Source organism: Loxodonta africana, chromosome 1 (assembly GCF_030014295.1).
Source record: "Loxodonta africana isolate mLoxAfr1 chromosome 1, mLoxAfr1.hap2, whole genome shotgun sequence".
Taxonomy (NCBI): Eukaryota; Metazoa; Chordata; class Mammalia; order Proboscidea; family Elephantidae; genus Loxodonta; species Loxodonta africana.
Window position 1 is genome coordinate 114,173,042 of NC_087342.1, and position 18,526 is coordinate 114,191,567.

Here is an 18,526-nt window from a genome sequence, read left to right on the forward strand (position 1 = left end):
TTCGGTCTCCAGTATATGAAGCCTAAAATGCGTACGCCAAAGGCTCTAGAGGCATGGTTTATTGCACATCTTGAGTGGGGGACAGGAGGGTGAAGCCCGTTGCTGCTTTTCCATGCCTACAGCCTTCTCTCTCATTTCTTTATTGCTTTGAAAAATCACCAAAGGCCTAAGTACTCTCTACATTAGGGAATGGAGATTAACCGCCCCCTCCCCCCCAAACACACACATTACAGACCCACCGCCACATTAAACCAGCCGGTCTCCCTATGCGGACCTCCCTTTCTTTTGTTCTGCCTGGAATCGGCGCCTGGAGGAGTGCATTCCGCCTTGGTAATCCAGTTATACCTGTAATGGTATATCCTTTCCCAAACAGCGCAATTCATTGCTGACACATCATCAGATTGCAATTAAGTCCCCACCACTTTTCCCCCGTTCCTGTTTGATTACAATGACTATCTGCTGCCGTCGGGGGAAGGCGGGTGGCGGCGCGGGGGAGGGGAGGAAGACTGGGAGGCTAGAGGGGAAGCAGCCGACAATGATCGTACCCCACAATCTCATCTCGCAGAAACGCAACCGCAGAACTAACAGGGACAGGAAGCTCTCGTAATCGCTTACACATTTTTAATGTGTCAGGAAAAACGAGCGATCACTGGAGATGAAGAAGAGGAGAAAAAAAATCCCTGCCGTTTGTATTTCTTTCATTTGAATTGTAAACATCTGTTTGGCTGTAAGGCGAACAGAACATTTATTTTGCTCTCAAGATTTCGTCTAATTATGTCAACACCGATGCCGCGGCGAGTGGGGAGGCTCTGAGGCTTTGGAGAGGCTGCGCGCACAGGCCCAGCGCGCCCGGAAGCCGGCCAGGAAGTATTGATCGCTCCTGGAGCGCACGCCAGGCCTCCTGCTAGGCCAGGGACTGTTGTTAGAAGGGGGGGAGGCGTGGAGAGGGGGCGACTGACTCTGAGGCAGCTTTAAGGGCGTCGGCGGAGCATCGGCTCCTCCGAAACAACCCCGGTCCTTTCCTCTGCCCTAACTGCCCGGGATGAGAGGAGGAAAAGCGCGCTCAGAGTCCGTGCTGGGCTTTCCGATCTCATGCAGTGCAAATGGTTGGTGGGGATCTTGCCGCGCCCCACAGCTCGCACCCGGCGACGTAGTACTTGTTCGACACAATGGCGGGGTTGGGTGGCCTTTTCCAGGTGGCTGAGCACGCATGCGTCCATTCGCCGTTGCGCTTCCTCACAAGCTGGGAAAATAAGTAGAGCAGGTCTGAGCATGCCCATTTTTCAGATGTACAGGCTGAGGCCCAAAGGAGTGAAGAGATTCGCCAAGGTCGCTAGTGGGTCAAGTTCTTATCTGTGGCCCAAAACTATTTCCACTACCCATACGGTGCCTGCAGACATAGAACTAGAAATCCCCAGCTACACCAAGAAGAGAGCAGCCCCAACCCTTGCTGCTTCTTCCCGCATAGGATCTAACAAGATCTGGCAGCTGGAGGATCTGCATCTATGCATTTGCGCCTAGATGTGTCACGCCCACTATAAGTCTTTGGCTGACTTCTTCCTGCAGCTACAACAAACTTGCCTCTATTATCGCTATCTCCTATACAGTAAGAGTCCCTGTTGCGCGGTGTTTAAGCGCTAGGCTGCTAACGCAAAGCTCAGCGGGAGAAAGATGTGGCAGTTGACCTCCGTAAAGATTACTGCCTTGTAAACCCTATGGGGCAGTTTTAATCTGTCCTCTAGAGTCGCTGTGAGTTGAAGACTCCACGGCAACGCGTTTTTATGTCCTACGCAAGTGGCCTTGGGAAGCTAGCCCTCATATTTTTCATTGTTACCGTAGCTACCCACCTGGGTTTGCAGCATCACTGGAAATATCTCCAAATTCTAACTTTAAAATAGTGACCTCCATGGCATGGGAAATACTAGGAATGGGAAACAGATAAACTCTAAAACAGTTCTGCATAAGGCCGCTGGCTGTGCAACCAGACACACCCCTAACTGGAATGCTGAGTCAAGAATGAGTATCACACTCTCACTGAGAGCTGAAATGCCTCACAGGAGCCATGAGGAACTGCAACTAGAAACACAGGGATGAATACTGTAACAGGCCAGTGTGGCTGGCTGTTTTATAACTATCTTTGAGATCTCTTCATTGCCATCTGTGATCTAGAGCCCCTTAAAGAAGTCCTGCCCCCTTTATTCCAAATGCAAAATTCTGGTTATGTTGACCTATTACCCTTTTATCTCCCCCCAAAAATAAGCCACTGGGAAGAGAGATACCAGGTTCCCCCATGTTGCTGTGTACTCTACAAGTTGCCAAATCTTTAGCCAGGATGAGAGAGTTCCCCAAGGCTGCAGCAATGCCAAGTATCAAAGCAACAGAAATTCCCTTTAAAGATGCTGTGACATAAAAAAATAAAAGCCTCTAGAGTTGATGGCTAATTCTGAATACAAAATAAATCCTCCCGGCAATTTGTATGTGCATAAAGTATACTCTTAATATGCAGCCTGTGTAACTTACCTGGTAAATACCCATTTGAGCATTAGCCAGAAGCCCAACCTGGACACAGGAAAGAAAGGCCAAGGGCCCAGGGAGTTGCAAGTGGTGAGGTAGCAGACTCCATGGTTTCCCTGGGAGCAGCTGGCTTTTGGCAGATGGGGTTCAGTCTGCCAAAAAGGAGCAGTTTTCCAATGGAAACAGGGAGAGACTGATTTAGCTCCTTATTTTACAAAAATAATAATCTGCATCTCTCTAAATTAGGTTTTTAACCTGCTGAAGATTAATACATGTAGGAAAGGTATAAAATTGTGTCCTGCCTTTCCTTTCAAAACCAAAGCAGTTGCTGACAAGTCGATTCTGACTCACGGCAACCCATGAGTCTCAGAGTAGAACTGTGCTCTGTAGGGTTTTCAGTGGTTGATTTTTCAGAATTAGATCAACACGTCTTTCTTCTGAGGTACCTTTGAGTGAACTCGAACCTCCAACCTGAACCACCAACCTTTCTGTTAGCAGCAGAGTTCTTAATGGTTTACACCACCCGGGGCCAGCTTTCCTTTACCAGCCAGAAAAATAATACATATAAGTACTCAAAAGAGTTCTTCTCTCACTCCTAATGAACCTAAGACCCATTGGGTAAGATTCCTAGTGTCCCCGATTATGTACTTGCTAGTGTGTGGGGGGTGAGGAGTGCATTATGTAAGAATATAAGTTTGCTATGACTCATAGAAAATGTGGGTAGAAGCCCCATTTCAGGAGAAAGCTGTGTGATTTTTGGATGTAGACCTTATGATTTTCTTGTCTAATATTCTTGCTACAGGCTGACCTAACAGTGACCTAAATCCTAAAATAATCAGGGTCATGATCCAACAGTCTCACTTTAAAACCCAGATTCATTGACATCTAGCATGCTTTCCTGCTCATCTATCTTCTAAGAAGTTACTTAACAGTTATTTTTTAAAATTCACTTCTCACCTATAGATCCTGACTGAGGTTATCAGCAAAAGTGGAATGGTCGCCTCAGGCACAGGGATCTTGGAACACTTTTTTGTTGGCTGTTTAAAATTCTCTCTGGGAATGCGAGGTGGGGAAGCACAGGTAACTTTGTGTTTCCAGCTCCCCAGGCAGACATTTGCACGGTTGTCCATGCATGATAATGTTGGCTACAAGTTTCAAGCCAAGAAAACGGTTTCAATCTGACAATTGAGATTATGACCTCTCAGATTTCAAAGTCAGGGCATGTTTCCAGGCACTAGCATCAGGAATCTGGCTAAAGTATGCAGGACCCATCTTCTAACCTAGAGAGAGCTGACTGCTCTGATATTCCCTCTATTCTCTCTCCTGTTTTTCAGGCACTTGGGGTCATCCTGGGCTTCAGAATGTTTAGGGAGGAAGACCTGGGTTCCCAGCACTTCCATGGGAAACTTGGGTGACGCCAGGAGGAATTCCAGAAAATCCAGGGGTAGAAACACTTTAAGAATGAGGCAAGGTTAACATGTTCTCTCTGCCCAGGCCCAGGACCCCTTTGCCATTTAAAACATCTTCCAAGATTTCTTAGCTACTGTGCCCAGAGAACACACTCAAAGGAATGGCAGAGGTCCCACTGACATATCATTCCATCTGAACCTGTCAGCAAAGGAGGGAAGGAGCTACCTGGGAGGCCAGTGGTGAGTCCTAGACCAGAACGTCTCAAACTTTAATGTGCACATGAATCACCTGAGGGTCTTCTTAAAAATGCAAATTCTAACTCTGAAGGTTTGAGGTTTGGCTGGGAGATCTTATATTTCTAACAAGTTCCTAGGAGATGCAGATGCTGCCAGTTGAAGACCATACTTTAAGGGAGAAAGGTTTTAGATAACACTCTCTTGCCCATTTGTCTTCCCCCACCTACTTATTTTCTCTTTTCCCTCACGTAACTTCACCCTTTTCTGAAGGTAGGTCTTCAGATCACCCTTAACTTATAAAATCAAATGTATGAATAGAAGAGCAAACTTTGCATTTGAACTTGCCACTGGACCCACAAAAACTCTGTCCTCATATTTCTTGATGCCTGTTGAAGCAGCCTTGGATCTCAGGGTTCCATGGCCACCAAGTTAGCAGCAGGCACATGGGCTCAGGGTTTTTGCGGTGAGGGAGGAATTGGGCAGCAGGACATTCTCCCTCCCAGTGATCACCCTTAGATCTTCTTGTTCACTTCAGTCATTGGCTACCTCAGGGTAGGGATTACACTCCATTGTTCCTGGGCAATATAAAAGCTCAAGGGGCTTTCTGGACCTCAGAGACAGAAGGCTTCCACTCTAGGAGTCCCAGCAAGGACTACTTGCCTGAACTTCCAGAAGCTTCTGGTAATGGGAAAATGATGTTTAGTGGTGTCTGGGTATTGATTGTGTGAGTGTGGTGCCTTTAGTTGATAGATGATTAAGGGAAAAGGGATGGCAGTTCTCAAACATTTTGGTAAAGGGCCCTTAAAACTTTGATCTATTTAGTAAATTGTGGGTAAAAAATATTTACCTGTTGTGTGGGTATGGGTATCTATCCATCATATCTAACCTTTGTTGTGTTAACTGGGGAAGTTTGGGGTTTTTAATTAAAGTATTTCTTGATGTGGATGATGTAGAAATTGACATTGGCGAGCCTCCTAAAGGAGCCCTGATGGCACAGTGGTGAAGCGCTAGGCTGATAACCGAAAGGTCAGTGGTTTGAGCCCACGAGTCGCTCCGCACAAGAAAGACGTGGCAGTCTGCTTCCGTAAAGATTACAGTTTTGGAAAATCCTTTGGGACAGTTCTACTCTGTCCTACAGGATCACTATAAGTCAGGACTGGCTTGAATACAATAGGTTTTGTTTTTGTTTGGGTTTTGGGGCCTGCTAACACTCTGAGTAGCCTTGGTGGCAAAGTGGTTAAGAGCTACAGTGAGCTACGGCTGCTAACCAAAAGGTTGGCAGTTTGAATCCACCAGCCACTCCTTGGAAATCCAATAAGGCAGTTCTGCTCTGTCCTATAGGGTTGCTATCAGGTGGAATCGACTAGATGGCAACTTTTTTTTTTTTTAAACACTCTATGGAATGCCAATTTTCTGTAAAATTACAATTATCTCCTCATAAACATTTTCTGTGTGATATTGGAAAGACAAAACCCTGTGTGTTATTTGAAAGGATCATCTTAAGAGCAGCTTTCTGAGCAGATCCAGTCATGTATAAGTGCTGCTGTTGTCATGTGTCCCCAAATCTGGGAGGCACCTTGATATTAACTATGTCTCATGAATTTATCTTCTCTCATTGTCACTAATACGTTTATGCTTTTTCCTTCCAAGGTGGCACCTGTGTGGTCAACCCCACAGACTTGTTTTGCTCTGTCCCTGGTCGTTTGTCCCTTCTCAGTTCTACTTCCAAATACAAGGTGACCATTGCTGAGGTAAAGAGACGTCTCTCACCACCTGAATGCCTCAATGCTTCACTCTTGGGAGGCATTTTGAGACGGTAAGAAAGTTGTTTTCTGGCACTGTGGGTCTTCTGACTGTATCAGTACACAGCCCTTATGTGTTTGTTCCATGCTATGTGGAATTCCCTGTGTGGTTAAGTGTTCTCATGATTTTCTTCAGAATGTGAACTTTCAAATCACAGTTTTTATTTGTTTTTGGACAGAGCAAAATCCAAGAATGGGGGCCGATGCCTGAGAGAAAAACTGGATAGGTTGGGCTTGAACTTGCCAGCTGGAAGACGGAAAGCAGCTAACGTGACCCTCCTCACTTCCTTAGTCGAAGGTATGACTTTCAGCTCTGCAAAGTAATAACTAAGGGTTGGCAATTCTTTGAAGCTCAGGTTTGTGAGATTATGCTGTTTTATTTTTGTCTATGCTATTAAGCAGGTCAGTTAGGAAGTACTGCGGGATTTATCAATTAACTATAGCGATTAAGGAAACCCTGGTGGCATAGTGGTTAAGTGCTACAGCTGCTAACCAAAGGGTCGGCATTTCGAATCCACCAGGCGCTCCTTGGAAAATCTGTGGGGCAGTTCTACTCTGTCCTATGGGGTTGCTATGAGTCAGAATCAACTCGATGGCACTGGGTTTGGTTTGGTTTTTATAGTGATTAAATTTGAAACCCTGGTGGCGTAGTGGTTAAGAGCTATGGCTGCTAACCAAAAGGTCAGCAGTTTGAATCCACCAGGCACTCCTTAGAAACCCTATGGGGCGGTTCTACTCTGCCCTAGAGGGTCACTATAAGTTGGAATCAACTTTTTGGCCATCGGTATGGTTTTGTTTGGTATAGTGATTAAATTAGACAATGTAAGGCTTAGATAATTGATAAAATGTCCCATAATTTACTAATCTTAACAATAGTAGGGAAGGAGATGGCAGTGGAAGATTTATGTACTTGATAAAGTTTTCCCTAAATAACAGCAACAAAAAACTGGTCACGGTATTGTCATTTTTATCATTGTTTATTTTAAAGTTCAGGTAAGTCTGGTTAAGCTCATTATAATTCAGTAAACTATGATCTACAGGATAAGTAAGAATCCCTTTATGAGGAGCTTATAGGGTGCAGGATCTCTGTGGTCTTGCCCTTTTCTCTTTCAGCACTCTCTGCTATCACCCAAGTGCTCATCGTGAGCTCTGTTCGTTTGGCCTCTGCTCACAAATAACTATCAGCCTTGGCTGATGAAACTGAAGATGTCATTTTTCCCAGGTGCATCTTACTTTAATTGGGCGCTCTTACAATCTCCCAAAACTTCATGATCTAGAGATAGGAATCTTTTTTTTTTCTTTTAATAATAGAAGTTAACATTTTGATAACAATATCTTTTGTACTGCATGACAACATCTGAACTAGCATTAAGCTATTTAAAGACTATCTTCAATACAGCAATGTTACAGGAGACAATTTACTTATTTGTTTTCTCTTTTAAAAGTTTAAGTGAAAAGAAAACTTTGTAATGCTACCCTCCTTAATATCCGTGCAAGAATTTTTCAACTGAAGTGTAAATACTTTTGATTTTATTAAAGAAACTATAAAATATTCAATTCTACTTTCCTAAATGCTAGAGAAATAAATCTTTATTGTTGAATTTCAGGCACTTTGGAAAAGAGATTTAGGAGCAAAGGGACTTTTTGCATCCCTCAACTTACTACATATGTCATCACTCCCATGTCCTCTCTCTTGCTCTCATACACACACACGCACAACTTGAAACTGTTTCATTGCCATATGCGATATACTCTGATATTTTTACTCTACTTCATACTTTTTTGTTCATTTTAAACACTGATTGTAAACCCACAAAATTTGTGTCATGAGTCACTAATGAGTCATAATCCACAGTTGGAAAAAATACAAGTTATCTTAGGACATGAGGAGAGCCTAATATTTGAAGAACAAGGACATTCCGTTTAAATTAAAATAAGCTTCATTCTAGCCCTGAGCTGACAAGAAGAGCAACTTCATTGTTAGGACTCTAGATATAGGACTTCTCCATATCTTTTTGTTCCCATATTTCAGTTGGGTTGGTGGTCACAGTTGCTAACGCCTTTCCAGCCAGCAAGCTCTCATGTCCACATTAGGCTCAAGGTCTTTGGAATTCTGCAGGTGATGCTGGACTTAAACAGAATATAAGTGACCCAACTGTGATTTATCAATCTCCTAGGAAATTGACATCAGTGATGCTTCTCTTCAGCACTTTGGGGCCTTGATCGTTTTTAAGCTAACATGTGTCTGATTCAGGTCTTTCAAGTTTGTTCTGTTTGTACCGTTTTAGGCTGTAAAAAATGTACCATGCTTACCAGTTGCTGTTCATAAACCCTTGAATCGACCAGGTCTTCAGGTGATAGTCTTCTTCTTCAATAAACAATTTTGAAAGAGCCAGCAACATTTTGTTTTTTTTTTTTCCCCGAAATTCTAAAACCAGATTTCTAGTAGCCCAAAATGGTCCATCAACTTTCTCATAAACATACGGTCTTATAGGAAATAATATTATTATTCTTTCCACCATTTTTAAAAGTAACACCTCCCCTTTATCACCTGGATTTTCAACATAAACCCATATGTACATTTTAAGCATCAATAGCTACTAATTTAGCTTCTCTTACATGTCTCTTAAAACTGTGGCTTAAAAGTCTTACGGAGTAAGTAAGCCTTGACTAGATTAGCTGTTTTTCAAACTTTCTGATGGTTCAATATGTTTCTTCAGTTCAATCTCCCCTCACAGTTTTGGTATAGTTCTTAAGCACAGGAGAGATAATATCCAATTGACTTTATTTCTCACAGGCCAGACTTTGAAATCTCATGAAGGTCAACCTTCAATGGCTTTATAGTACTCACCTCTTCCCAATTCTGGGTAAGATTTGAATACAGTCTTGCCATTGTTGCTATTTTGATAGGAACCCCAATGAAGGAATAGTGCTTGGGAAGCATGCCAGGCTCTCTGTGCAAAACTAGAACCCTTGTAAAGATCCAGTCAATGAACAGTAAGGTACTTTATGATGGGGATTCAAATTAACAAATGAACATTTGTTTTTCCAAAATGACCCATCACTGATATAACAGCAGACTTCATTTTGATATTCCTAGGTTTCCACGCTTGCCTTAGGTTTTTAATAATTTGGTTTTTAATTATTCTATAATCATTTTAGTCTGTATTCCTTTTAAATAAAATCACTCTACTAATTGTTCCATCCTAGAATTGTCATCAAGTTGACATAATAGAGTCAATACTCTTAGGGATTATTTTAGTAATTTACAAGAGAGGAGTATTTTAATGCAATTTTATAATTTATTTCAGTAATTTCTACCATCTCTGTTATAAATTTCATTGTTACCTAATAAACAAGATGAAGAACTGGGAGACTGACTGACATTTTGTCACCTACTGAAGTTGTTTGAAAAATGAACATATTTTAGTCAGACATATATTTGAGGATTTCTTTTTTTTGATCAACATAACATAGATATAGTCAACCTATAATGAGATAAGAATATTTGAATCCAGAGTTCTCTGAATGAAATATTAGATCTTATCTCCTTTTCTTCCATATGTCTTCATTTAATGGGCCTTAAATATGTAACTAATGGTTAAGCGCAAGCTTCTTTATTGTAAGTCTGAAATTATTTTCATTTCCCCTTGTTAATCACATTCTTTTGGTTTCTCTTTTTCCATTCTGGCAGATAGATTTGCTTAGGTTTTCTTAACCCAATGCCCTGATCTTCTGAGGAGATCTTGGGTAAATCCTAGGCTCTTTTATAGTGAAAATAATTCTATATCTGGAAAAACAAAATTAAAGAATTTGACTAATACCATTGTTCTAGTTCTAATACACCTGGGTTAAGAGGTCCTGCTGCTAACCAAAAGGTAGGTGGTTCTGAGTCACCAGCCGCTCTTTGGAAACCCTGTTGGGGTAGTTCTACTCTGTCCCATAGGGTCACTATGAGTCAGAATCAACTGCCAATGGTTTTTTTGTTTGTTTGTTTATATATTTATTACTTACAAATTGGCAACTTCTGTATCTATCATCCCTATATTTCACTGCAGAACAATCTTTGCAGAGTTGGTGGATTTTAGAAAAAAAGTATGAGGACCCAATCATCTGGTTAGTGATCTAGTCACTGCTTCCCATTACTTTCTCCTCACCTGTGGTTTCCCAAAATGGCTGACGTTGCCGCGTATTGCTAGAGGGATGTTCTGATGGGGTTGCTTTTGTGTTAGAGTTCTGCTGCGTTTCAGACGCTCGTGTAACAGTCACAGGCAATTCTTAGGGTTCTGACAGCACAGTTTATTTAAACGCTTTGGGTTGTAGTTTATCATCATAAGAGGTCAAATTGTGTTTATATATTAAAAAAAAATGGTATGAGTCAGGGTAAGGTCTAAATATAAAACCAGCAAAATAAAGGGAACTATTTTCAAGTATTGTGTAAAATCTCCGTTCTGTTTTAGTTTAAGCCCTTTGTCACTGTTGCTCCCTTCTTTAGCTTCAAAAAAATATAATTCCCAGGCTTTCCCCTTAACTATTACCTAGTTGTGAACTAGTTGTGCCATTTGAAAAATCCCTTGGCCTGGTACACCCACCTCCCCCTACTTCTGATAATATCATTTCTGAAATACTCCGTCTTAAGCTGACTGAGCTTTGTTTTCTTAATTTATAAATAAGAACCATAATATCTGTAATAGGGTAATACTAGTTGATATAACAGTGGCTTAACACAAAAGCTATTTCTTACTCATCCCAGTTCAATGTATGTGTTCCTCCTTGGATCCTTATCCAAGGACCTAAATTTCCATTTCTTCTGTATCTTCCAAATTCTGCCCTCCTCTGAGTCCTAGAGTCCTTTCATTCAACTCACAGATAAGAAAAGACACTGGGGGGAAGATACACAGCTCCTTGCTCCCTCAGCCAGAGAGTGAACCACTATTGTTCACGTTCGGTAAGAACTAGTCACATGCCCACACTTAAATACAGAGTGGAATGGGGCACCATAAAAAGTAGTCTCGAACTAAGCAGAGTCTTCTCAACGGCTCCATAATAGGTAACAAAAGGATACAGTATTTTCCTATAATGTTCTAGCAACCATATCTGCCTGCTGTGTCTTTTATAGAATTAAATACATTCATATAGATTAAACACCTGCCACCATGTGGCATAGAACCCAAACCCACTGCCGTGGAGTCGATTCCAACTCCTAGCAACCCTACAGACAGAGTAGAACTGCCCCATAGAGTTTCCAAGGAGCGCCTGGCAGATTCTAACTGCCGACCTTTTGGTTAGCAGCCGCAGCACTTACCCACTATGCCATCAGGGTTTCCCATATGGCATAGAGGCACTCTATAAAAATTAGTGCCTGTCCTCTGGTTCCTTCCCTGTAAACAATAGCGTTACTTAATAACACAATTTACTCAGAATCATAAAACTTTAGCCTTGAAGGAAACTGGAAGATTGATCCTAAGGAATTAAAAAAAAAAAAGGAACTAGAACATAGCAATTAAAAAGTGTGGCTTCTGGAGTCAAATAACTTAGGTCTGAACTCACTTCTATCTCTTGCTAGCTATGTGCAATAGGGGAAGACACATAACCTCTCTGAGCATCAGTGTCCTTATCTATAAAGCCCCTTTACAAACTTCCCTTTCCACCTCTCTTAAACCACCCAAAGGAGGAGAAAGGAATCCTATCACTTTATCTAAAAATTTCTTACTCTAGACATGGAATAGTTTTTACCTGGGACAATCTGCTTTAGTAAACTAGTTGTGATCTAATACCTAAGAACTGGTGTTTATTAGGATTTTCTATAGTTGGTATCAGTGGACATGAGAGATTGTATCCTACAATATTTCAGATAAATAGATACCATCTTAGAGGCTATCTTATTAAATCATTTGCTCACTTCCTGATATCATTCCTCTGACCTGTATGTTATGATTTCATTCATTTTTAGTGGGAGATGTTTGCATGTTGTTGTTGTGTGCCGTCGAGTCAATTCTGACTCATGGTGACCCTATGGAACACAGTAGAACTGCCCAATAGGTTTTCTAGGCAGTATCTATTTATTAATCTTTTTTTTTTTTTTTTTTATAGGAGCAGATTGCCATGTCTTTTCTCCCATAGAGTGGCTAGTGGGTGTGACCACTGACCTTTTGGTTAGCAGCCAAGGACTTAACCATTGTGCCATATTTGCATAGAGGCAGGGGAGATGGGATACTACTCATATGCTTTTGCGTCTGACTGTGTGTGACTTGGGATGTCCTTAAAACCCTGCTCCTATTCATGGTCACTGTGGCATAAATAGGTGAATGTATCCAAGTATATTTGGCTCAGTCTTTTCTTTGTCCCTACTGGTCCAGCTTATTACTTATTCTTGCAAACAGTAATGCTCCCTTAAAGGAACATATGTGAATTCTATTCTCAATGGCTTTTCTTTCTTCAACTCTTCTTCCTTTCAAAGTTTATGCCTCATCTAATGTGCTTTCCAAACTCTCAGCTTCTGTTTTTCTACATTGCTTCCACTTATCAAAATTCTAAGGTTTTCAATAAAATAGTAGACTATAATTATTCCTACTGATATCTAACTTCTACTGGAGCACAATGGAGTCCTGCAATTGTCCGTGTTTAATTTTGCAACAAATATGTGAATTCATAATTAATGATTTTTTTTTTAACATTGGGGCAGACAGTAATTTTATTTTTAAATTAATTTTTAATAGTAACTCATACAAATGGTACAAAATTCAAAAGTCACAAGTAAATATGCAGTGAAATATCTCCTTTTCACTCCATCACCTGGTCATTCAGTTCCTGCCCCCCCAGAAGAAATCAAATGTTATTGGTTTCCTTACAAGAAATATATATGTGTGCATATGTGTATTATTTTTCCTTTTTAAAAAAATAAATACCATTTTTTTAGTATGAACACTATTCTGTACTTTTTTTTCAGACTTTCTCTTAGCATTCATTCTTTACTCAGTGCTTACAGGTTGTTCATGCTTTTAAACAGCTGCATTCTATCCTACTGAATGAGTGTGTCATAATTCATTTTTGAGTCAGAATCAACTTGATGGCACTTAACAATGAAGTTACCTACTAAATATCATTTAGGTGTTTTCAATCTTTGGGGCAAAGAGTAACTTAACAGTTTCTTCAAATACGCAAATATATCTACTCAAATTCCCGGGAATGGTTTGCAGGGTCAAATGACACTTGCATTTGTAATATTGATAGGCATTGTCAGATTGTTCTCCATAGTGGTTATAAATTTTTAATCCCATCAGCAATGGGAATAAGAGACATTAATATAAGAGTACTTCTGTGTTCTAGTCCAAGCACAGTTTTATCAACTTTTTGACCTTTGCTAAGTTGACAGGTTAAGAAAGAAAAATGCTATTTCTATTATACGTGAAGTCGAGCATATGCTCAGGAGACTCTTAGGAGCTTTCTGTCTATTCATTTACTTAATATTTATGGGGGATTTTTGTTTTGTTTTGTTTTCCATTGATTTGTAAGTGATCATTATATGTTAGGAAAATTAGCTATGTATCTCTGATATGTGTTACAAAACCCTGCGCCCCCCAGCTTTGGTTTTTCTGCTTAATGTTATGGGTTTTTTGTTTGCTTGTTTATTTGTTCTTTGTTTCCATGCAGAACTTTTTTTTTTTTCTCAAGTTGACATAGTTGTATTTTGTGTGTGTGTGTGTGTGGCTTTTAGTTTGATCATAATTCTTAGAAAATCCTTCTTTATTCCAAGACTGTACAAGGATTCTCCCATGGTATCATATAATTACTTTGTGGTTTTATTTTTTATTTTTAAATCTTTTATCCATCTGGATTTCTTATTAGATGTATCGTATGTATTCAATTTTATTCATTTTTCCAGGTGGCTACCCAGTTATCCCGATATCTTTTATTGAGAATCTATCTTTTCCCTACTAATTCAAAAAGCAACCTTCATATTATGCTAAATCGCCCATACAAATAAAAATTTTCAATAGGTCTTAATTTTCACAAACCAGTCACTTCTCCCAGGGTCTTAGTCATATGCTTTTCTGATCTTAAAATTTCTATTTTTCTTAAACCTATTGACTCTAACACATCTGCTGCAAAGGAATTCACCACAGATGTGTCATCGTCTCCGATTATCATGTGTATTTTAATTCATGGATTCATTCATTCATTTCCTGGGTCTTCACACACAAAGCTTTTGTGGCATGATACACACATTTTAGCTACCTATCAGAGTGTCTTCACTTGCCACTTCTTTTGATGTAGCATCGCTCTACATCCTGTAACAATGTTACATCGCAAGCAAGAGAAAGCAGTAAACAGAACTGAGGGAAGGAAGGATCTGGCTGTCAGTGTAAATGTAAATAGCAGCTGTTCCATTCAAACTGTTTTTAAAACTACTGCCCGGTGAGAGCTTTGCATAAAATGGGCCAGATCCTCAAGAAGCAGGTTTTAGCATAAAATTCTAGAGGCATGCTGCCATCCTCCTGTTCACACTTTTTCACTTCTCTCACTATTGCGCAAACAATAGAGGGAAAAAATATATATATATATATAATAGTCTCTGTTAAAATATTAAATATCTGTTTCTGTGTGAATAATGCAATAAGCAGACATACCTATATATAGAATTTGACTTGCTGTGCAGAGAAGACACTATGGATGGCATTACCGTGTTAGTTGCAAGACAAATGTCAGTCCTAAAGTCCATTTCAGGTAAGGATAGCTCATCCTCTGGTGAGATGCTGTAGCTGCTATTTGATGGATCAAGCTGTAAGACTTTTTACTTCCAAGTTTGAAATTCCTCAAATAACCTTCCTTCTGTCATTTTTAGTAACAGTGACCATCCTACATGGTTTTACAAATGTAAAATCTTTGTGCCGTTTCTTTTCCCAGATATGCGCACATTTTATTTCCTATTGGTTATGGTGATAAACTGCTAGTAATAATATTGCTTGTACATTATAGCTTTATCCAAAAGTGTGACGCTCTAATAAGTGGTCCTACTAAGAGTAATCAATATAAAGATGCTTTCCATTTAGTTATGTCGTACTTCTATTTAAAATGGGGAAGAAAAAAAAAATGTTCTCCACATAAATATAAAAATCTCAGTTCTTTAATTGACATGCCACTGCTTATTTGAAACAGAGAGAAAAAATCAAAGCCATGATCAGGTAGTTCAAAAACTATTGTCTGCAATATATACAATAGTGTGTTTACTTCACTGTAATATTTTTATATCAAATTAGACTCTTCTGTCAAGGTCTAGAACAAGACTGTTCACACTGTGGGGGTGGAATAAGTAGTGATAGACTGAGTAGGTGAATGAAGAAATGAATGACATCATTCATGTTTGTCGGTACCAAAAAACTGAAACAGACCTGCATAAATGAAAAAGACTAATTTTGATGCCTGGTTAATATCTGTACACATTGAAACTTCAAATTGGGACATTAAGTAGTATCTGTATATTAGTCACAGTGGACCTGTCTATTGTCAAATGTGCTTTTCTGTAAAATCAACAAGGGCAAGGACCCCACCAGTTCCTGTTTAGTTATTAAGCATAAATCATGCAATTAAACCATCATTAAAGAGTTGTTAGCTTTATTTCTTCCTAATATAGGTCAAGAAAAACTTTTAAGATCAAGGCCTTTTATCTTAAGAAGGAAAAAAAACTATAAAAATATTAAACCCTAGTTAATGATGTGCATACTAAAAGTTTTAGGAGATGTGTACTCAGGTTTACAATTCACTCTGAAATGTATAAAAATAGTATGAATTGATGGCTGCATAGAGGTACAGAAAGACAGATATGTGATAAAATACATTTATTGAAATATTAAGGGTGAACATATGGGTGCTCACCATAAAAGTCTTTCAACTCTGCTATATGTTAGAAATTTTTCATAATAAAATATTTTAGAAAGCCTCAGGAATTGGTTTCCTTTTTTTTTTTTTTTTTAAGATTTCTAGTTTTCAGAAAGGCAAGGTATTTAAGGATGGTTTAAGGGAAAATTGCTCACAGAATTATGTTCTTTCAGCTCTGTAGTATCAAAAATATTTCCATTTTTTACTGTTGGTAGTTTTCTGCCTTTCTTTGTAAATATGAGTATTTACCTATCCCGTTCTGAAAGACTAACATTTTTTTTTTTCTCAAGAAAAAGAAAGAACATTTACTACGGATACTTCCATTGGTATTAACTAACCTATTTTGTATATTTTATAAGTCTATAAACCTTTCCTTCTCCTCAATACTTTGACCGATAATCATTTTTATTTCTTTGAGGTAGTAACTCATGGAATAATCTGTTATTCTGTAAATTTAAAGCAGGAACAAATCCATTATTTTTTACACTGTTACTTTGGCCAGCCACCAAACAAACTTCATATGATTTGGTCATCATTTCTTATTTATTATTTCTTCATGGCAAAATCTGGTGAACCATGTGGCTGTTGGATCACCTCTTCCTGGTTACCAGCCTCTCCTTCTTTGAACTTCTGTAAAATGTTTTGTCTCTAACGCTCATTTGATACTTGTAATATACTATCCTTATTATATATAATGTCAATATAATGTCAACAAACATGTATGGGTTATAGACAGTGTTTACATAGGTGCAGCATAAATTATGAAGTGTTACTAAGTATTACTTTTTAATTGTTTCTGTTATTGGTAAGACTACCATCTTCCTAGAGTCTAGAACAGTCTTTGGTATTCCTTTATATTCCCATTATTTCTACCTAGCACTGTGCCTTGAACAAAAAAAAAGGTGTTCAATCTCTACGCATTGAAAGCATGATTTCTAAAGTTTTAATAATCAATTAAGATTTGACTTGAGTTTTTAAAATACTTATCCTCTGTTTTCGGGCAGATTTTCATCACCAATCTTAATTTTTTTTTTTTTTTACTTGAGTTTAAGACCACTGATTTTGTGAAACATCAAAAGTAAATTGTGATTTGATTATTCTTAAGAAGCATTTTACATGGTGGTATAATATGCTGAAGCCTTCCATAACACCCGATAATGCTAGTTCTATAATTACATAATATACTGGCTTTAGCAAAGGAATTGGTATAATTCATTTATTTCACTTTTTAAAATACTCCAACCTCTTTGAATGTTATTTGGATCCTTTGGCAGATATTGTGATACATTGCACGGAAAATGCATCTGAATATCTCAGATATACTGAGGATATGTTATAGGTTAAGCAACAACAATATGGTCCATCCATGGGGCTTTTCCCCTCGGGCATTGATATGTAGAATCTCAGAAGTCAGTCTAGTCTAGCGATCAGAACTGAGAGGGGAATCAAAATTCCTGAATTCTGTTTCCAGTTTCTTCACTCATGCTCTGGCCAGGCAAGTAACTTCTCTATTCCTCCTCATCTAAATAAAAAAAAAATCCTTTCCCTTGGATTGGTTAAAATGAATAGGAAAAATGATCCATCTGACCCTAACCAGCAGCAAGACTAAAGGAAAATGTAAGGTATGACTATCACTGAGGTTGGACATTCCTGAGAAACTGACTCATGTTGTCTTCCAACAGGGGAGGCTTTACACTTGGCTCGGGATTTTGGCTACACTTGTGAAACAGAGTTTCCAGCCAAAGCAGTAGGTGAACATCTTGCCAGACAACATATGGAACAGAAAGAACAGACAGCCAGGAAAAAGATGATTCTGGCGACCAAGTAAGCAAGATGGGGAATCCTCTGTGTGCCTTCATCCTCCGTTTTTCTGTTTTCTTTGAATGAGAGAAACTGCATATAAAGCACAATTTCTCTAAAACATGGAGTCTCATCTAACCGCTGTGAGGACAAGCTAGGGTCACACTCTGCCCAAGGTTTACAAACTGCCCTTGACTAGTGATGGGGTATGATTGGCAATGATGAAAGTTCTTAGAAGACCTCTTTAGAATACGCAGACATTCATAAAGGGAAAAACATGTTTAGGAGATGTAGATTGCAGGCAAACACGCTCTTGTTGTTGGACGCCATAGAGTCAACTCTGACTCATAGCAACTTGACGTTGCCCAGTCCTGCGCTATCCTCACAATCGTTGCTGTGTTTGAGCCCAGCGTTGCAGCCACTATGTCAGTTCATCTCATTGAGAGTCTCCCTCTTTTTCGCTGACCCTCTACATTACCGAGCAGGATAACCAGGCTCCAGTGACTGGTTCCTTGTAATGATGTGTCCAAAGTAAGCCCTTGATTGCTATGTAATTTGTTCTGTGTCACTTTGCTTTGATAAATTATGAATGTTTGGGAATGACAAAAGACGAAGACCCAGATGCGTAAAAGTTAACAGGAGACCTCTGGCGCCAAGGATCACCAACAGGGCCCATGCCTTCTTTTCTGTATAATGTAGCAGAAAATTTCTGTACTCCATCCCCTCCCCATGGTGATACTGTCAAAAAAGAAAAGATATAATGTATGCGAAAGGGTCTAAAAATTGTAAAATGTGGGTTAAAATAATGGGGGAAATAATGTAGGTAAAGGTACGATAGAGAAAAGGTGAAGAAGGTGGGTAAAATAATTTCTAAATTCTCTCAAA

At 39.3% G+C, this 18,526-nt stretch overlaps 1 protein-coding gene across 1 annotated transcript in view; it reads left to right on the forward strand.

Annotated features, from left to right (window-relative positions):
* The window catches only part of TFAP2D (transcription factor AP-2 delta), a 55,594-nt gene that overhangs the window by 9,690 nt on the left and 27,378 nt on the right, over nt 1–18,526 (forward strand). Inside the window, exons 4-6 of the mRNA XM_003404442.3 lie at nt 5,811–5,976; nt 6,142–6,260; nt 17,524–17,665. Coding sequence (XP_003404490.1) covers nt 5,811–5,976; nt 6,142–6,260; nt 17,524–17,665 — 427 coding nt within the window. The remainder of the gene's footprint in view (nt 1–5,810; nt 5,977–6,141; nt 6,261–17,523; nt 17,666–18,526) is intronic.